This window comes from Venturia canescens, chromosome 10 (assembly GCF_019457755.1).
Source record: "Venturia canescens isolate UGA chromosome 10, ASM1945775v1, whole genome shotgun sequence".
NCBI classification, from domain to species: domain Eukaryota; kingdom Metazoa; phylum Arthropoda; class Insecta; order Hymenoptera; family Ichneumonidae; genus Venturia; species Venturia canescens.
The window spans coordinates 18,554,233-18,574,802 of NC_057430.1; the positions used below are offsets into that span (position 1 = coordinate 18,554,233).

The 20,570-nt window shown below is 36.4% G+C and overlaps 3 protein-coding genes across 7 annotated transcripts; 1 reads left to right on the forward strand and 2 right to left on the reverse strand.

Moving 5' to 3' along the window:
* Positions 1–221: 221 nt before the first annotated feature.
* On the reverse strand, positions 222–7,093 carry LOC122416831 (cold shock domain-containing Unr). Its single transcript, XM_043429899.1, has 10 exons — positions 6,511–7,093; positions 6,106–6,285; positions 5,797–5,987; positions 5,493–5,703; positions 5,164–5,393; positions 4,480–4,741; positions 4,134–4,370; positions 3,605–3,810; positions 2,751–3,335; positions 222–2,163 (listed from the first exon to the last, which is right to left on the reverse strand). Exons 1-10 carry the CDS (start codon positions 6,892–6,894, stop codon positions 1,995–1,997), a joined length of 2,655 nt encoding a protein of 884 aa, XP_043285834.1. The 5' UTR covers positions 6,895–7,093; the 3' UTR covers positions 222–1,994.
* A 6,906-nt stretch (positions 7,094–13,999) lies between these two features.
* Positions 14,000–16,472, forward strand: LOC122417577 (queuine tRNA-ribosyltransferase accessory subunit 2). Of its 2 annotated transcripts, none has more exons than XM_043431179.1 (8): positions 14,000–14,153; positions 14,394–14,514; positions 14,598–14,744; positions 14,953–15,417; positions 15,541–15,749; positions 15,828–15,953; positions 16,074–16,252; positions 16,324–16,472. In XM_043431179.1, exons 1-7 carry the CDS (start codon positions 14,143–14,145, stop codon positions 16,180–16,182), a joined length of 1,188 nt encoding a protein of 395 aa, XP_043287114.1. In that variant the 5' UTR covers positions 14,000–14,142; the 3' UTR covers positions 16,183–16,252; positions 16,324–16,472. The 2 variants fall into 2 exon arrangements, with proteins under 2 accessions (XP_043287114.1, XP_043287113.1); XM_043431178.1 differs by lacking the exon at positions 14,000–14,153 and adding an exon at positions 14,168–14,313.
* Positions 16,045–20,330, reverse strand: Atac1 (Ada2a-containing complex component 1). Of its 4 annotated transcripts, none has more exons than XM_043431183.1 (7): positions 18,717–20,330; positions 18,517–18,569; positions 17,801–18,208; positions 17,473–17,629; positions 17,154–17,395; positions 16,714–16,839; positions 16,045–16,496 (listed from the first exon to the last, which is right to left on the reverse strand). In XM_043431183.1, the coding sequence occupies exons 3-7, from the start codon at positions 18,203–18,205 to the stop codon at positions 16,245–16,247; spliced, it is 1,182 nt and encodes a 393-aa protein (XP_043287118.1). In that variant the 5' UTR covers positions 18,206–18,208; positions 18,517–18,569; positions 18,717–20,330; the 3' UTR covers positions 16,045–16,244. The 4 variants fall into 4 exon arrangements, with proteins under 4 accessions (XP_043287118.1, XP_043287117.1, XP_043287119.1 ...); XM_043431182.1 differs by having other exon boundaries at positions 18,517–18,586; XM_043431184.1 differs by having other exon boundaries at positions 17,801–18,221; positions 18,517–18,586.
* Positions 20,331–20,570: the final 240 nt, after the last annotated feature.

Sequence of the window (20,570 nt, forward strand, 5' to 3'; positions counted from 1 at the left end):
GGTTATGAATGAGTCAAGCCATGATTTTTAGTTGTAGTGAAAAGAACTAAAACTACTTGGTACTCGAGTTTATCGAATTTAAAGTATATTTAACCATAATAATACTTTTCGTGTTGTTTTTTTCTAAATTCTTGATTTATTTGGATGGGAAATAATTTCGGTTTTCCACTCTATCTATCCGAATCGTGTTTAAGATGCGGGCATTTGCGAAACTCGAGAGCTAGAATCTCAACCGGCTCATTGCTCGCAAGATTTATTCACCAATAACTTTACAATTTTTCTTGTTCAGTTACGAGGTTCATTATTTTTTCATGGAGATCATTGAAATAGGCACTTTCTCGTTCTTATGACAGTGCTCGTTTACTTTTATGCATTTACCGTGACTCAAGATCTTTTTTTTGCCTTAACTTTCTCTCTAAAATTATATAGACAATTAAGGCTGTTTTTTTTTTTTTTTTTTTTTTTTTTTACTTTGGGCACAGCGTTTTGAGGAATGAAACCAAAAGAGAGCTGTTCGACCAGCGGCTTTCGTCGCCTTCATTGTCGGCATTCTCTCATTTTTTTTTCTTTCTAAAATTCGCGTGCAAGCCCGTTACTCCTCCGTTCCATTCCAGATTTTTTTTCTCCGTTTATCCTAATTTGATTATTCAACGTGTGACCGCTTCAAGAACTTGACGCACTTTTATATATTCGTACATACGATATACTATTTGAAACGAAAAGTTGATCGGATGCAACTTTTATCTTCGTCGTCCACGTTGATTTCCTCGTGGAATTGAAATAAAAATTTATTCTACATCCACTCGGATGTATTATGCATGTTTTACATGATGACTGATCGCTGGGTCAATCAACAAAATTTTTCATTCTCTTTATATTTTCATCTTTTTCCGTCCACCGTCGTAATTTTTGGTCTAAACAAATTACACAGAAAAAATGGAGTGTCACACTTTCCAATACGACTCGTATCTCTCTTGTTTCTCCTTTCTTCATCCATATTTATCCGTTTATCCATTTTTTCTTTCGTTTGTTCGTACATTTTTCGTGGGTGGAACGAATATTCCAAAGAAATAATTATAAATGAATGGTTGTATCAACATTTACGTATATATATTTTTGTTCTTTTTGTTTTTTTTTCTTATATAAAGGCAGAGACACGGGACGATTTAGCCTCCGAACGATACAAATAGCCCGGGACACGTCAACGGCCCAAAATCGCTTTTCATTTCTCAATTTTTCGTTTTACCTAATTGTTTTGTTTTCGCTTAATTCTTTTAATTTTTACTCTTTCCACCTGCACCGATACCAATAGTTTTGTTTATTCTATTTGTCTTTGCAAAATTTTATTCGCCACAATGATTAGGCGATTCGGTTGTTTAAAAAAAAATCCTGATACTCTTTCACAACAGCTGTTAAAACGAGGCAATTACAAAATAATCAATGCAAATATAATCGAAAAAATGTGCTTAAGGACGATGCTAATGGAATTATTGCAAAACAACAAATGATTTTATGGTGATGATGAGTTTAAGGGAGAAACTAAGAAAAATGTAGTTTCTGTTTTACTGTCCGGAGCAGCCGAAAACATTCTAAACGGTTGATTTTTTTTTGTACTGCTCATTCAATATTGATATAGTCGCTTCTCCAGTAATTCGAGGTTGATCGCCGCATTTACAGGATTTTAATAAAAACGGCTCGTTGTTCACTCTAAACAAATTTATCGTTCAATTAGGTTATTTCTTTTTCTCCTTCTCTCGTTTTCTAGCCGTATTATTATTATCATCATTGTTGCCACGGGAATTCGTTGACAATTGTCAAAAATTGTTCATTCATGTTCACGATAATAATGTCGGCATCGACGCACGTGGACTAAAAATAAGTAATATGAATACAATTTCGGATACGTGACCATTTGTTTAATTTTATTGTTAGTTTTTTTGTTTATCTTTCGTCTGTTTTTTTTTCACTTCATTTGCGATGACGATTTTTACGATTTACTCTTCGATCACGCCGGGGATGCGCTGCGGACGTTCTTGATTGAAACCACGTGTACCGTCCGGTCCTTTTGGCTGCCTCGTCACCGTCAACTTGGGACCCGTCTCTTCTAGCGACACCGTACGCAGCCGGCTTATTAAACGCTCCGGTCGTTGCTGCACACCGTCACTATGATGAAAACAAAAAAAATATTACAAATTAATTTGGCACATCGAGATCGAGAGGGAAATATATCATCGGAGATTTTATTTCTTGGCACCGCAACCGCTTCATCAAGAATGAATTATATTAGGCGTATCGCGACCGAACGATGGACTCAATGATTCTTTCATTCTCCCAAAGCCTTTATCGAACAAGAACAATTTTCAACAATGAAAAATCTCTACCGGAGGAATCTTTACCAAAAGATTTAGGTCAATGACCCTTTAGGTCAACGATCAACGATACAGAAATATCTAAATGCCAAGAGTTCATTGATGATTGATTGAGTTTGGGTTGTTCCGGTATAGATTGACATCTGTTAGTATGTCTTGCGAAAGAGATTGCACCTGATAGAGAAAAGTTTTGGGACAATTGAGGAATGATGGTGAGCTGATTGGTCGATTCAGATATATTAATAAAATTCATCTTGATAAAGCGACGACGCCATTTCTAATTTGATCGATTTTTATTTATTGGACTCGCTGCCGATTTTATATCAAAGTTTTGAGAATCTGGTATGATTGGTATTTGAAGAGAAATCTTAAGGTAATTACCTCAATCGCGTCACATTGCACGCAGATGATTTTCCTGTGCGTTGATTGGTAACCAGAACAAATTCGACGTGATCTCCTGGTTGGAGAGTCACGTGATCTTTGACTTCGGTCATGTGAAAAAATAATTTTTTCCCCTCATCGATTTCGTAAGCCAAAAAGCCAAAAGCACCTTTAACCGCATCGACGGTAGCAATACGTTTTTTTCTCATGGCAACAATGTTACAAGCTTGACCCTCGGAATCGACTTGAAGCTGTACAGGATCCCCAGCTTGCAATAGCTCCCGCTTGTTCACCAGGCCCATTATGCCAAATTCGTATTCAGGCGCCTCCTCCGCCTCATTGGCAGAACTTATTTTAATTAAACCGGTGTACTCTGGCTGTTCAGGATTCGCGATTCTCAGAGGTCTCACGATCGTACCGTCCAATACCTCGCTAACTACCGTAGGCCGTGGAATCGAACCTCGCGGCATTAAACGTACCGAATCCGCGGCTATACAACCCCCAGTACCACGCCCGTTTGCCGCGCTTATAGTACACTCGATGTCGGCACCCAATTCCAAAGAGTTCGCATCTCCCTCGAAGGTGCTGAAATATTCAATTTTTCTATTTTACGCCTCATTTTTTTGTTTGACTCTCTTCACGAAATTCGCTTTTATATCTAAATTTTAATAAATTATTTACATTTTTAAATAGTTTCCGGTAGCGGTAACGATGATTCATATCTTTCGAAAAATCGTCTATATAAGAATTTATTATTATCATTATTTCAAGTCCTTCATTCCTCAAAAACGCTAAAACTTATTACTCAATTAATTCTCAATACTCGTTTGTTTCGCAGAAATCAATATATTTACCTAAAGTGAAAAAATATTTCCTTCTTATGGTTCACCGTCTCAATAAAACCAAAACCATCCTTGAGCGCTGCTATAAAGCCTTGACACGTCGCTCCATTCGTTTTCTCATTACCATTTTGCACCTTCTCGCCGCTGGCGTTAACCAGCGATATGTCTACGGCGACGAGTTCTTTGTTTCGTTTTACTTGGCATATGCTAAATTGAACCTGTAAAAAAATTCAAATAGAAATGAATAAACTTGCAGCTTTGTTTCACCGTAATCATGGTAATTGTGAGAACTTAAAATAAGGTGTGGCTTGAAAAAGTCTCTTTCTTATAATGAAAAGCTTGATTTTTTTTTCTTTTCGATCGGGTAGAATTGAACATTGGTATCGCGTACGAAGATAGTCATGTGCCTAAGAGAAGATCGGGCTCGATTTAGGCTCCGATTCATATCGAAAAACAGATCATAAAGGCTTTAGGATGAAAAAAAAAAAAAAAAAAAAAAAATTCGAAGGTTTGGAAGACTCGAAGAGAGAAAAAAATTGACCTTATCGCCCAGCCTGGGGATGTTTTTAGAATCGCAATCCTTAGGAAAGAAAATGATCTTTTTTTGCTCATCATCTTTGACGTAACCGATGAGACCCGGTTCGATGGTACTGACGTCTTGGATAATACTACCGGGTACGTCGCTTTCTATCACCGTTTCGAACTGTACACTACCAGCCGGCAAATGTTTGAGTCTGATGGCGCTATGACGAGTATTGGAGAATGAAGATGATGGATCCTGGCGAAATGTCAAAAACAGATTGGAAAATTTCAAGTATCAAGTTAAAAACTCATTGTTCTTTTATTATTAGCCAGAATGAAAAAGATAAATAATTCCTGAGCAATACCTGAGTAACGGTGAACTCAACCTCGTCGCCAACACTTATCTCTCGATCTAAATCCAAAACTTCGTTGAAGTGGAAAAATATGCGAGTATCGCGATCGACGCATCGAATAAAACCGAAACCATCTTTCAAAGTCGCTATGACTCCCTGTTCGCGTCTTTCACCGGAAACTGCGAATGATTCGGGCAATAACGATATTTCCGTAGCTCTCTTCAATTGATCTCTCGTATCGGTCGCAATCAGAAACTGAACCCAGTCGCCGTGCCTGTGACATCAAACAATGATGAATTAATGGACGACGAACGAACGTTATTGATGAATAAAGTTTCTATTGAGATTAAGAGGATGGATCAGTCGGTATATCGCAACCGTGAGTGCGAGAGAGATAGCTGCAAATTTCGAAATAAAAATTCTTTGACACAGTTTGACCGATTAAAAAAAGGCTCTGTCAGTCGATTTTTGCCATCGTTCTGCGTAGGCTGACAGAGCCTTTTTTTAATCGGTCAAACCGTGTCAGAGAATTTCAATTTCAAAAATTCCAAGTGAGGTTAGTCGACTGATCCATACTCTTAAGGATGGCGATTGATTCACCTGAAACTTTCCCTATTATAATATAAATTGAATATTCGCTGGATATTTTAAATATATATAGATAACATTGGATTTTGTGATGCAATGTTTTCTCACTTGAGAGTAAAGTCCCCCTTCTGATCCTTATCGCCGAATGGCACTTCAACCTCGGAATAGTCTTGAGCTCGATAACGAATTCGTCCGGGCAACGGATCATTCTGATGACGCGCGGCGGTTCCTCTTTCGAGAGGTTTCAGCACTTGTCCCTTCATTATTTCGTTACTAACTTCCTCAAAGACTATGGACCCGGGCGGTAGCTTTATTATGTTACAAGCAACTTCTTTTCCCTAAAAAATAAACAAAACAAAAGAAACATTGAATGAAATATTTGGATAACAATGGACGCTTTGACAGGTGAAAAGAGACTTTGTTGTGGTTTTTCTTACGTTACGAGTCAGGATAATAAATTCAACGTCATCTCCTAGCCTGAGCTCTTCTTTGACCGACTTGGCCTCGCTGAAGTGAAAAAAAATCTCTTTGACTATATCAGCCCGCTCGATAAAACCAAAACTCTCTTTCATTGAGCACACAACGCCGCGATATCGTACCGGATGCACCGGATTTTCAAGTCTAACGTGACAAGCACCCAAGTTTCCGCTAAAATAAACAAATTATTGATTCGTAAATGATTTCGAGGTTGGATACGAGATTGAAAAAAGAAAAAAAAATTGATACTGGTTCATTTCGTACCGTGGCATCGTAGCAATCTGAAAAGACACCTTATCACCGGAACGCAAAGTGACGTTTCCCTCAACATCATCTTTGGTATAGGGTAGAAAGAAACACTCTCCCCGATTCTCGTAGGTTATTCGTCCCTGTGAATCACCGGATGCTGGCAGTTCAGTCGTCACGTTTCCCGTTACTCTCTCTTCGCTGAGAACCTACAATTTCGGGTGCAATAAAAATGAATGAAATTATTAATTTAAACGATTCGATGTTCAAAATGATTTCCTATATTTTTCTCAAACTCAATACCTATTTCATTGTAATCAAACTCACAACTTCTGGAGCAATCTTGTTGACGATACTCGCAATAGGTTTTCCGGTTCTGCGATCGTACGTCATTTCGAATTCCACCGGATCGCCGATCTTCAAGTGTTCTATGGTACCGCTGAATTGGCTAAAGTGAAAGAAAAGTCTTGCCTGCCTTTCGCAACACTGTATGAATCCATAGGAATGCTGAAAGTTGTACGAAAAGAAAAGAAAAAGTACAGTTTGTCAATCGTTGAGAGAAAAAAAATCTTTTTCCGATTGTGAGAAAAATATTTGTTTCTTCACAGTTATACCAATTGAGAATACAAGATATTCAAATTACTCGGGTGATGATTAAGTTATCTGCAGTAAAAAACAGTTCAAATGGAAGAAAAATTGATGAATAAATTTCTAGATTTATTTAAGACCTACCAGTAATTTCTCGATAATTCCTGCTTCGCGAGGCCCTTGATTGTTAGACTGATCCTGATAAGAGGACGAATTATTGGTGTTGCTTGTTGGATCCGCTGTGTAACTTGTAACGGAGCCTTCCATACTGGCAACGGTTCTCGATGTATTGAATCTAGTGCCACCATTTCGAGGTGAAGTAATACCGCCGGTATAAATTTCGGAATCGGAATCCATAATATAATGATCACCGGTATAATTCGTGCCATTTCGATAACTGTTCGTGGATTGTTGACACGCGCTCACGACTTTTTTAGTGGGTATTGCCAAGGACTTGTAGTCGAGTATAGCTGGATCAGAGTTCATGATTGGCGGCTGAAAATCTTTCCACTGAGGATTGTTGGACATTTTTCTTCTAAATTTGCGCTCTTATCATATATTTATAAATTGTTCGTTTGTTTATTTGTATTTACTTTTTTCGATTATTTTCTTGTATGTTCATTGATTTTTTTTGTTGTATTTAATAGCTTTTTAAGCCGCAGAACAGATGGTATTCACTCTTGTTTCGTGATTTTTTTGCAGCCTTTTTCTTTACCCATTCAATCTTCTTCGCACAATATATATATATATATATATATATATATATATATATTTATATATATATATATATCCTTATATGTAGAAATTTTTAGTCTTTTCAATTATTTAAGTGTTAACATAGATATCACAGAATGGTTCTTGGTACCTTATATCTTTTTTTGTATTGTTTTTTTTTTTTAATTTTCTTTACCGTTTTATTTGTATATTTGTTGAACTATTACGTTTTTACGAGAACTTAAAGAGGAAGAAATTTTTTTTCAAATGCTGCACAAATGCAGGCTCCTGCGTCGGTGTGTTTGTACACGTGAGTGTGTTTCGCTATTTTTCATAACGGTGTACGAAATAATATGTTTTTATCTCCGTGGCGCTTAAAAGTGTCTTGGCGATTTTACAAATTTTTCTCTCGATTGGATAGCGAGGGAAGTGATAGCGAGTACTGTTTGACAATTCAATGTTGTTTTTGTGTTTTCGTGTATGTATGTCTCTCTCTCTCTCTTTCTCTCACACTCGTTTTCCTTTTCAATGGTATTTTTAATGGTTTAGTACGATTTTATTTATTCGTCTCCTTAGATTATTTAATAATTATTTATTCGTTTTCGTTTTTTAATTGAAAAATCGAAAAAGCACCGAGGTTTTACTTCCGGATGGTGAATATTGGCACTTTTCGAATGTCTACAAGCCACTCATCATATTGGTGTCCAGCAAATAGCAACGAGTCAGTTTCTTTTGAGGTGGCCACAATTACGATTCACTCGCACGACGGCTTATTTATTTTATTTAATTTTTTCCTTTCCACTTCTTCAACAGTGATTGCTTCGTGGATAAATTATTTCAGTTCTCACGTACACGTTTCACGAACGAACAAAAGGACGATGCAGATTTTTACTTAATACAATTTTAACGGGTTTGTGTGTGTGTGTATTTTCAAGTGTACAAAAATTTGCTATTCAGCGATCTCAACAAGACCAATTTACAGGAGAGATTCACTTTTTGATAATATCACCACAGACGCGACAATGTTGTGTGTCGTTTTTGCTCTCAAAATTTTCAATCTGTACGTGTCTTCGTATGATTTCTCCTCTTTCTTTCTCTCTCTTTCTCTCTCTTTCCATGTATATGTGTATATGTAAATCAATTTCGCGGATTCACGAGAACAACCGTGTTTCTTTCGTTAAACATCAGTCATCCTTTATAAAAGGAATAAATAAAAAAAAACGTTGCAGAAATTTGTTATACTGTTGTTGTTTCTTTGTTGTGTACTGTTATTTTGTTTTTCAATTTTCAAAAGGATAAAGATTGGCTTGATGATCCTCAGATGTCCTCAATGCGTGCTGAGTGTGGTTGTGTCGTTACGGTATCTACAATATTGCTTTCGTCCAATGATTCCCTCTCTTTTAATTTTTATTCTTCTTCAGCTACTTCTCCTTCTTCTTCGTCTTCTGCTCCTTTGAAACGTTGTTCTTTTATTTTTGATGTGGAATTTACAGTGAGCGTTGGTTTCAGAAATGTCCTAAACTAACAATTACACAAGCTGAAAAAGGAGAAAAAAAAGACAGAATGGAATCGTCATTTCTTTAGCGATAATTGGTGTAATTTGTGAACTTTGCAATGAGCCTTGATGGTTAAGCGATTAGTACCCTACTTTGCGTAAACTTTGAATTTTTCAGAGTGCCGTCGTCGAAACTATGGACTTAATTTTCAAAGAATTTCTTAATAATTGAAACAATTTTTATAAAATCAAATGTGTATCGCTTATGCTAATTCCACAAATAAAAAAATTGATAAATAGAACAAAGAATGATAACATGCATAACATTTTTTGGGGATGAAATTGTATTGCGCTACCACAAACAGATATGAAAATTCAAATAATTTGACCATTTGTTTTTTCTCAAGAGCTATTATAATAGAGAGGATGGTAATTATGAAAAAATAGAAAATCTTCAAAGGTAAGGTATTAAGAAACAGTTTGATGACCTGCTTATCCAACAATCTTCTATTTCTTATTGATGCTCCTTGATGCGGTAAATGGGAAAAAATCTTTCACACTCAAAAATTAACAAAACAATTCTGACAGTTCATTATCAGATGAGATTTTTTTTTTTTTCATTCGTGTGCAGCATTCAATTTATCTGTGAATCGTTGAAGTCAAAATAATTGAAGTTCAAGTTGAAGTATATTTGCAAATTAAAAATACATAACTGATATACCAATGAGTGTATCAATAGTTTGTTGAATATAGAACAAAAAAAGAAAATTATCTAGAAGGTTCCATTTGGTAGAGTGAAAATACTCGTGGTTCTTCAATGGGGATATAATTTTAGAAAAGTCGTTTATAACCATCATTGTGAATAAATTGTGACAATCGATAATTGGCAAGTCGCATATTCAAAATTACACGAAAAAGAGTTCGTTACTTTGGAAAAAAAACGGAAATAAAATCGATTAAACATCGACAAGACGCACGTACATTGAAGTCCCGAATCGTAAGTGAAATGACAAAAAAATGGAAAATAAACCGCGAGAAAGAGAGCAAAATAAAATATTTCATGGGAGAGATAATGTAGCTTGAGAACTTGTACGAGTAAACTTTTCAGCGGTTACGAAGATTCTATTTTTTTTTCATTCGTTCTGGTGTGACAGAAAGAGATAGAGAGAGAGAGAGAGAGAGAGAGAGAGAGAGAGAGAGAGAGAGAGAGAGAGAGAGAGAGAGAGAGAGAGAGAGAGGGGCTCAAGTTTGGAGCGCATACAAGTTCAACGCGAATGTAACACGAAAAACAAAAAAAATAAAAATGGAATGAAATACAAAGAGAAAGTTGTTAATGTCGAGCTAGCTCCAATTTTTGTGCTTGTGGAACTCTGATGCTTCCGATTTAATACATTGTTTGGTGCAAAGCTCGCAAATTACCTCCTTTTTTCGTTATAACATATCAAGTTTTTCGTCAAACTCACCACGACACAGCACAGCACTGACGACATGCCGCCATGTTGAATGTCAACATTCGGCTCGTCCTATTCCCATACAAAAAACACAAGAGTAGCTTCTCGCCAAGTAAAAAAAAGCAAAGAAATATACGAAATCAACAACTATTTTTCTTATTAGAGAATGCCGGTTCAAAAAAATAACAATAAATGATAAACCATTCTACTGGTAAAGTGTTTTAATCTCTTTAAACCATAACTTAATTGTTATATTGTAATTACTGGAATTTCAAACGGAACAATTGAAAATTTGGGGTTTTCTTTAAAAAAGAGAGTTGGCAGCGTTGGATTTTGTAAATTTCTAGGGATATTTTTTTATTTTTCATATATTATTTATTACTAGGTATGATGGCGGGCGCATAGTACCGTGCATATTCCCCATTGAAATTTTGCATTGGCATCACTGAGCTTGAACACGAAGATTCATAGAGAGGCATGATACTGATAGAAAATATGTTTCTGTTTTACCATTCGTTATAAGTATTAATGAATTTAGTAACAGATAGAGCGTCGGGTTGTATTTTTTGGAGTCAGCAGTGCTGATCACTCGCTAATTCAAATATTGAAGTGCTGCATCAGCACTTGAATATGAATTAGTACGATTAAAGAAAATCACGTTGGATTTTTATTACGGGAATAATAAATATTCACATATATGTACATCAGTCATGCACTAACAGTTTGTATATACACATGTGACTTGATGAATCGAACATATTTATTTAACATTCACTTTTGTTTACCAAGAAACAATTTTGAACATATGTACATCCATATATATAATATAACATTATATGTATATTTGTCGGAATTTTTGTCTAACGAAGCACGAATTTTGCATTTAACTATGATAACGCGTCTCTTTGTTCAACGAATGTGTACACCGAGATTCAAAACGATAAAAGTTGTTATTAATCTCTCTGTGAACAACAAAAGATGAACTATGGGGAATTTGCGCCGTCCAAATTCCTAATCATCGCCATGTCGCAAATAAAAAAATATTAATTAAAATTTGATAAAAATACTTTAATATATAAATATTAGAGCGCCACAAATAATGTATAATTTTAATGGATGATCATAATTTATTCAACGGTTCGGTACATACAATTTTGTGTATTGATAATTATGGCAATTAATCGGTGAATATTTACGAATGGATTTTGGATAATTCGTTCAGTTTGTTTTCGTTCTTCACGTGTTTACGTTTTCACGCGTTTACGCTTGGTCGTGTTTGGACTATTCGCTATAGCGTAGTAGCAGAGCAGAGTGGGGATAGAGGCGTTCGGTCGGCCAGTGGGAGAGAGGGGAGATGGACGGACACCGGGCGGAGCTCGAGACAGGGAAGAGGCGCAGGCGTAACATGATTCGCTTTACTCACGTCGCTCGGCCCGCTCGGCGAGCACAGGAAGGGGGAGCTCCGTCCCGAGCCCGAGAAGGCTGGACAGGAGACACGTTTTGCTTTTCGCTTCACTCACCGCCCGGCGGGCGTAGGGTGAGGACTGGCGCTGAACGTGAGCGTACCGTTATCGCTACGCATTGTAGTACATTCCAATGCATTGAGAAAACGGGGCACGAAATATGACACGTGGAATCCTACTTTATCCTGAATGACTAAAATAATCTTTTTTTACAATTTAATTTTTTTCAATCAATCGATAAAGAAATAAAATAGAAACCAATAAAAATTGGTAGCGGTCATAATTTTATCAATTATTGTAGCTTTAACGGTTATTTCATAATTTTAACAGTAAATTTAATCTCGCTGAAGCAACTGATTGGTCATCTAAATTACAAAATAAAAGAACTTAAGATCGTGCGAATCGATAAAAGACACGAAAACACAACGTAACGAATATTAAAGTTGAAATTTAATAAAAAATAATGATTCGCTCCTTGTCAATATACATTTTATTTCTTTAATTTCTGAGATTCCTTTTTTTGACGCAACTATATAGATAAGCCGATAGGGAAGTCCTCGCACTCGATGTTATTATTTTTACAAAATTTGCACATGAATGAGTATTTATAAAATTTTAGTAATTCGTGAAAAATATATAGTATCGAGGCAAGGGCCAGTAACAGAAAGAGTTTTGTGACGCCTGTAAATATAGCTTCGAGAGTCTTGTGTATGCTCGCACGCGCGCGTGTCCGCAAGCGAGCTAAGATGCAAGCATACCCCGAGCAACGCAACGCAAAGCAAAGTTCCGAGCTCGATACAGTTTCTGTATCACTTTGAAGTCGCGCAGGCAAGATTCCATGCAAATAAGTCGGAGTTGCAAACGCTGCACACGTTAAGCAATGCACGCAACGCGTATAACCGCAGCAGCTATATGTACAGCATTACGAATAGTTATTACTAGTCAAATGCTAACAATAGGACGTGAGCAACCGACCACGCGTGCACGCACGCGGGCACACTCGATTCTCTATGAAACGGTGGTACAGGTTTTGTCACTACAATTGTTTCTGTTACTCGACATATTGGCTTATCCATTTGCGCAAAAACGGTTTTCTGGGGAAAAACCTAGGGAAGAGTAGGTAAAGAAGAGCCCTCCCTGAAAATGGGGATATTTTTTTTTCGTTTATGTTAATTTTTGTATTCAATCGGTCGTACAATTAGGTGATCTATCACTTGCGTGGTGCTTGCGTGAGTGCGAGAGAGATGGCTGCAAAATGGTTACACGTTTTACTCGGACATCCTTGACTTTTTGAGAAAAATAAAAGTTACACCTTGTTCTCTAATAAAATGAGAATAGCGTGTAACTCATATTTTCTTTCAAATATCAACCTACTCGGAATAAAACGTGCAGCAGGATTTTTACCGACTGAACAACTGATAGATCACGTTAAATAACGAATTTTTTCTCTCGCGTCGGTATAAAGTTAAATTTTTGGTGAATAAAAACCCAAGTTCGTTCTCGAAAAAAAGACGAGCGGAAATATAACTTTGTGATAATGAATCGCGATTACGATTTTCTGCGATACGTTGAAGTGATAACAAAAGTTAAAGGTGAAATGATAAATTCCAAACATGGGAGGACGAAAAAACATTGGAAGAAAAGTGTGTTGAAAATATGTGGAAAGTTCTTTATGATGCAGAACCATGGATCAGGATAAGAGAATCGTAGAGGCAGAGGGAAAGCGAAAGGATTGTGGAGGAAGACGGAGAGAGAGAATCGTCGAGGAAAACGGAGATCGCAAGGATCGCGGGAGAAAAAGGTAGGAAGAAGATCGAGGCCCGTTCCTGTAACTGTGAGTAACTACACCAACGATTTTTTTTTTTTAAATACGAGTGCGCGAAATATGAAAAATGATTTTCATGTTACAAATGTAGACATTCTGCCGATTGAATGATCAAAACACATGAACGTCAGGATGACGTTTGGATATTTCATGGAAGTTTTTTTTCAAATAATGAACCGTTAGATATAATATTTTCATATTATTTATTTTCATGATACAATCGTTGCGATTTATAAATTTACGAATAGAATGTTTTGCAGAGTTGATATATGGTGGTGTGTAGTTGTGCAAATTTTCGTTGAAATGTTTCTGGTAAAGATGTAAATGTGTCTTTACTTGACTGTCAACAAAGTTGAGAATCTCTGTCGTCGTATCTTTTTTCTTTAAGTGCTCATGCAGCACTTCAATATTTGAATTAGCGAGTGATCAGCGCTGCTGCTGACTCCAAAAAATACAACCCGACGCTCTATCTGTATACTACATATTCATTAATAGTTAATACTTATAACGAATGATAAAACAGAAAAATATTTTCTATTAGTATCATGCCTCTCTATGAATCTTTGTGTTCAAGCCCAGTGATGCCAATGCAAAATTTCAATGGGGAATATGCACGGTGACAAACGGTGGGTACTATGCGCCATACCCTACTACTGTGGGGGGACGACATCTACCATTTTATTTACAGCTTCCCCCACACTCGAGTTTCAAATTCAAGTTTAGAATTTAAGAGATATAATACAAAATTAAATTAAAAATTATATTTTGGTGGGTTGTTCTAACCAAATCGTTTTTCATTTGAGAGATGGGTCGATCCGATCGGACAAAATGGAGTTAAGGTTCCGTAGGAAATTTTTGGATAAAATAAATAGAATAGATTCGAGCTCTCAGAGCAGTACAAATTTCGTTTCATCGATTGGCTGTTCATTAAAATTCGAATTATAATAATAGTTCGCGGTCATTTTGTGGTGGTGTCATATATATGACACGTGAAGAGAGGTTAGAGATTAAGATTGAGTTTTTTTTTTTATTATCAATCTGAGTTTGTTTTCTTGAATATTCTTTCAACATAATTTTAGCGTTATGAAGTTTTTCACCGAATCAGCAGCACGTTGTGCGGCTCGAATAGGTTTAATTACAGAATTGGCAAGAATGCCAGGTGCCGTCTTTGAAACACCCTTGTTAATGATTTATACGAAGGTAAAATGAAAAAGGTTCAATTTATTTCATGTTGCAAATTGAAAACAAAAGAATTTATTATTTTTAAACATTCTCATTTTCAGCGAGGTAGCGTGCCTCATCTCACGAAAGATGTTTTCCAAATGGTTACTTTTGAGCAAGAATTCCTTATGACCTCTTTATCCTCCGCCATTCCTATGCTCAATTCCGTTAAACAAACAAATTCTTTTGCAGAATTTGTTAGCATGAAGGTACAACTTTTGATGATCCTATGATTAGCACTATCAACTGAATTGACTGTACTTTTCAAACTAATCATTTTTGAATTAGTATTGATTTTTTATTAAATACATACAAAACGATCATGATTCAAGTACTTAATACCACTTTTGGCATTCCATAAGTAAAGTTGTGATTTTGTTCTATTTGAAATGAATATATTGCTTGTTTTATTTTCAGGAATATCCTTTTTTTTTGTCGATACAAGATCCCGCGGTAGAAACATCAAGAGGGTATCAAGAGAAGGATTCGATAGCAGTTTGGACAAGGGGAGGAAGGAGCTCGTTCAATGCCAACTCTTATATGGATGCGGTTGAAGTTTTGAAACCCGATATGTACATTGCATTGTGCGACGGCGATACTGATGAAAATAGCAGCTCAAAACGAGTATCGAAAGCTTTAGAAAGAAGTAAAAGGCTATTTATAAAATGTATGAAAAGGCATAATTCCTCGGATGTTCTCAAGTCAACAGCTATTTTGGGGCCGGTGGAAGGTGGTTGGGATTTAAAAGCAAGAGAAATTTCAGTCCAATATCTTATCGACAAAAATCCAGATGGATTTGTAATCGATGGCTTACACGTGAATGGCAACAGAGTGCAGAAAATCGACTTTGATAGTATTAAAAACGTGACTCAACATACTATGGTATATGGTTATGAAAACTCGAATGAAATGAAATTTTCAAATTTCAATGAGAAAAATTCGATTTATTTGGAAACTATGGAATAAGTATGAGAAATTAATTATTTTACGCTTTCTTATGTTTAGAATTTATTACCCGTTAGCAAAATGAAAGTTTCGTTGGGTTGCTGGAACCCAACTGCCGTATTGGAATTAATTGAGCACGGTGTTGATGTTTTTGACTCGTCGTATCCTTACGTCGTCACCGAATCGTCAAAAGCCCTGACTTTCATGTGTTTTTCCCACCAACACTCGAACAAAAATACAGGACACGAAATATCCGTTGTAGATAAATGGTAAAGTGATTTTTCTTGTATCACATTGACTCGATCAATAATTATAATTTGCTAACCAATTACATGCGACGTCAACAGTTTTACTGACGATTTTTCGCCCATTTGCGAAACGTGCGAGTGCCTTACGTGCAAGAATCACACGCGAGCATACCTCAATCATCTTTGTCAAACCAAAGAACTGCTCGGCTCGGTTCTTCTAATGGTGTAAGTGAAACTTGAATTTCATTCTATAATTGCTGTATGAAAAAAAATCATTGAAACAGTAGATCATGTCAAAAGTGTAACTAAGAAAAAATGGTATTCCATATGAATCTTTATTTCCAGACACAATACGCATCAGTATCTCCAATTTTTCAAAGCGATAAGAGAAAATATAAAGAACTCGACGTTGACAGACTTCAAATCGAAAATTGGAGCTCAATTTACAAGTTGAAGTTTTTCTTTGTAACGAACGAATAATTATCGTTCGAGTTTTTTTTCTCAAGTGATCGGGATTCATTCGGGTAAGAAATTTGGATCGAGATAATTGTAAGAAGAATCATCGAAGTTTTCGGGACAGTAATCTGTGTCGTAGGACCTTGGACATAGGGTCGAACGTACTGGAGTCAATTTGTGGAGCGGTGAGTGGACCGGACGAATAGCCTCCAACTGCGCTACGGCACAATCCGCGCAAAGATCAACGCCGTTCCGACAATCCAAACAATGCCAGCGTGTCCCCTTCAGTGGATCTTCACCACACACAGTACACTAAGAAAAATCGAAAAATCAGTATGTGATTCAGAAAAATAATAATTCAGATCTCGATGCAGCAAAAAAAATAAATTTGACAATATACAGAGGATTAGAATAATTCGAGTGAATATTACTTTCGAAAAACGTATAATTTTCATTGGAAGTGATTAAAAATAGTATATTACGCACCCATAGAGAAAAAGTAAACTGCTTTTCTAAATTTTACACTAACCTTGTATCCGAAATGCTGATAATCCGTAGATTGGCCTGCTTCTTTTTCAGCTTTTACCTGTCGCAACAGTTCGATCTGTCTCAGTTCAGGATTTTCTTCAATACCGGCATTACTGTAATCGTCCTCCTTAAAAAAAATTTATTACAGATCATTTAGAGTCTTATTTCCAGCTTGAATATTTGAAATTGGCTTTCTCCGACATGCGGTTTAATCTATTACAAGATGCACTGCCAGCGAATATCGTCCACCGTCTTACGTTTACTGACAATCTTTTTTGTAAGAGAATTCCACTTTCGAAAAAAGAAGCTACCATATCGCAGTCACGGTTCCGAGATACCGACTAACCCATACCCTTGAATTGAAATAATATAACCAACCAATTTCTGAGCTATAAAAATAGTTGTCACAAAGGAAAATAAAATATCTCATTATTGACTCACAGAATCTTCTTGAGCTTGATTATCCTTGCCCTCGTCACTGCCGCCGTAGGACAAATCTTGATGTGGGAAGAACGTTGATTTTTTCGAAAGTAGTAAAATATTGCGCTGATTACGATTAGACTGACTTTTTTTGCCATCTAATTTGACTTTAGGACCTCGTCCTGGAATCGGTAATCCGGCACGAAGGAGCTTCAAAAAATATTTTTGTACTCTACTTGATACTTGTTTGGGAGTTCGATTTCCTGGAAACGAAAAATTATCACTGACACTCTTAATCCCGAGCATATTTTACTCGGCACCTCCGAAGAATCAACTTTACCGAGGGCATTTGCGATTTTTGTCCAACGCCTCATTTCTACTTCTTCCGGCGGATATTCAACCAATAATTCTTCCAAACGCCTCTGCTCCTCTGTCGTCCATAATTGGTTAAAAGTTTCTGGTTTACTTTCATCGAAAGCACGTCCACGTACGAGAACCTGCAAAATGGATTTTCATTTCTCTTTTATTCTTTGCATTAAGCTTGAAAAATTTTCAAAAACGTTTCCTAAAGTTTATTTATTTAAATTTTCTTGCTTTTGAACCAGAAGTTACAGAGAAAGAAACACCATTGAAAAAGTTGCTTGAAAATTAAACTTGATTTCCCTTACTTTGCCATCTTCGACTTCCGTTTTATTTTGAACCTGTGGTAATAAATTACTGTGACGGGTTTGGGGTTTCATTCGCATATCCGAAACAACATTATATCGAGTCCAATCTATGAAGGGTATTTCAGCAATTTTTTGTGGTCCCGGTAATTCAGGCAGACCGTTGTTCTGTAGCTGAGCAACAAACGAAATAGGATCTCCGGTGGCTTTGGCTTTGCGATCCAAAAGATTGTCTAAATCTTGGATCGCCTGAGTTCGCTGTGCTTGGAGGAGTACTACCGTTTTTAACAGAGCCGTGTAATCCTTATTTCCTTTTAGAGCCAGATGATCCGACTCAAAATAGAATTCGTTTTCCTCTTTTCCTACAAATGGCTCTTCCGCTCGTACTATCATCTTTTCCACATCCATTTTCTAAATGGAAAATCTGAATTTATGAGCAAAAATTTTCTTCATATTTGGACATTTTTCATATTCATTTTTTCAATTGAAAATATGCTTTGTAAAATTGAAAATTTCTGCATCCGCCAATTTATGAGAAATTCTTATAATTAATGAAGATTTTATAAGTTGACTGTAAATTTTGAAACGACGACTGATGTAACTTTGAAGAAATGACACCGTATAGCTGCCGAAACACAATGATTGTGCTAAGCGCAGCCGTTGGCGCAGCGTGTGAACTTAACCTCAAAGCGCGGGATCGGAAATAGAAATCAACTTACCTGATTGAATTTTTTTCGTTTCCAAGTGAATAAAGATTATCGAGACACCTGTACTGTATGACACGATTTTCTTATTGCGGAATGAGAGCGAAATAAAAACAGCGACATAAAGTATTCGTCGAAGTTTGAGTGAGAACCATGCAGTGAGACTATACAGATATAATGTAACAATAATAATAACAACAACAAACAACGTTTACCGACGATTCAGATTGGTTTTCTCCCCTCCAAAGTCCAAAGCAAAGAGGAGCTCACGTGCTATGGAAGTACGCGAAATAGAATTGTAGAGAGATGAAGGATTGAATGGTTAATCTTTGCACACTGACGCGTGAGAAAATATAAATGAACGAACGAAAACGTAATATTTTAAGCATAGCGCGCTCGTTTCTTTACGATCGCTAAGCGCATGTCGCATATATATATGCCGCGTTGCAATATAAACGCGACGACAGGAAAACTAAAAGGAATGATGAATTTTCTTTTCTCAATAAATATATTTTATTAAAAACATGTGGATTGAATTTATATCAGGATCTGCTTTTTTTTTTATCTCTTTTGAATTTGATAATACATGAAGAATGTATCGAGTGGTTGCAAATGAAGAGGGATTTATAGTCATTCTGACGTTTTGATTCGATGAATGAAATTTGATCGAACGATAAAATTTTTTTTTTAAAAAACAGACGATAGAGGCTGTCGTGTGTATTAAAATAATTAGACTGTACTCCATATACGACTATTATATTCGACCGGTCCATGATGAAAGGAAAAATGGGTATATATATAATAACTCGTTGTCGCGTGTGTAACACAGAAAGAAGCTGCGCAACGAAAGAATAATAAAGGTTGGAAATACACATGTGTATTATGCATTTGTACAGAGTATGCGGTGATATATATTCCATGCACAGCAGGAATGTGAAAGTAAATAATGTTTGAAATACGTTCTTATCAATGGCGGTCTGCATTACGAAATTTCTCGTTCAAGGTCTGATCCGTTTTTGTTAGCAATGCGATCGAAAAAATGCGAAATCGCCGGCGAGCCGAGATTCGTCGTTGGTTGATGATAAACCCGCGATTATTATTTTAAAATTCTATCAAAACATCAGAATAGAATAGTGTGAGGAAGCTGGTTGACCGTAATCGAAAAACCCGTATCGAAAAGGGAAAAAATGTCACATAACGAGTATATATACTACAGATATGCAGCGTTGTTGTTTTATCGGACACACGTGCTCTTGACCGGACCGAAGTGGAATATTTATCGCGCAAGCATCTATATAGTCGTTATTAAATTGTGTAATCTGCAAGAAATGAATACTACATATCATTTTTTCTTTCGCCTTCAAAGTAATAACGCGCATTAACATACATATACACGCCTATATATTGGACAGTCTAATACGAGGAGATAAAATATATAAGAAAATACGAAAAGATTCTTGATATACACGACGACGAGGAGAGGGATCGATCATATTTTTTTTTTTATGATTTATGAGGAAGAGAATAACGGAGAATATTGTATTTGTTGAATCGACAAGTTGAAACAACGAAACGGCGATACGAAACGAACAAGCCCGTACAGATGAGGTGATTTTTTTTTTATCCGTATTTTTCTCCGCACTTGTTCACTTGTGTAATAATATAATATAATTTCACAATAAGTTTGGGTATTTTCTTGTTTCGGGTTTGATCTGTGACGTAACACGAGTAAGTGATGATGAGAAGAGGAGTCTCGGGAGAAAGAAAAAAAAATAATATAAAAAATACACGTCAACTTATAATATTCTCTGAAATACTATAATGAAAATTTTCTAAAAGAATTGGAAACGCCATCGCGGTCCGGTAAAGAGTCGTCGCTGCCGCGGCTCTAGATTTAGATATTTGTGTATAAAGCGAATAAATGAAATAATATGCGCGCGTGTTGATTGTAAGTCAAAGACGATGACAATGGGGAGTGTGTGGAGAAGTGAGGCAATAACGCATGCAACGACTTGTTACGAATTCCAGTATATAGCCCGCGGGGGCTGCTCCAACGGTCACAAACTCAA

Bases quoted from the DNA above. Each gene is read 5' to 3' on its own strand.
- LOC122416831 (XM_043429899.1), bottom strand. From the start codon at position 6,894: ATGTCCAACAATCCTCAGTGGAAAGATTTTCAGCCGCCAATCATGAAC. The intron at 5,394-5,492 runs GTAAGAAAAACC...TTTATTTTTTAG, and splicing joins TTATTATCCTGACTCGTAAC to GGAAAAGAAGTTGCTTGTAA. The intron at 2,164-2,750 runs GTAATTACCTTA...TTTTCATCATAG, and splicing joins TGCAATGTGACGCGATTGAG to TGACGGTGTGCAGCAACGAC.
- LOC122417577 (XM_043431178.1), top strand. The intron at 14,515-14,597 runs GTAAAATGAAAA...TCTCATTTTCAG, and splicing joins TGTTAATGATTTATACGAAG to CGAGGTAGCGTGCCTCATCT. The intron at 15,418-15,540 runs GTATATGGTTAT...TCTTATGTTTAG, and splicing joins ACGTGACTCAACATACTATG to AATTTATTACCCGTTAGCAA.
- Atac1 (XM_043431183.1), bottom strand. From the start codon at position 18,205: ATGGATGTGGAAAAGATGATAGTACGAGCGGAAGAGCCATTTGTAGGA. The intron at 17,396-17,472 runs GTAAAGTTGATT...TTTCGTTTCCAG, and splicing joins AAAAATCGCAAATGCCCTCG to GAAATCGAACTCCCAAACAA. The intron at 16,840-17,153 runs GTGAGTCAATAA...ATTTTTTTTAAG, and splicing joins ATCAAGCTCAAGAAGATTCT to GAGGACGATTACAGTAATGC.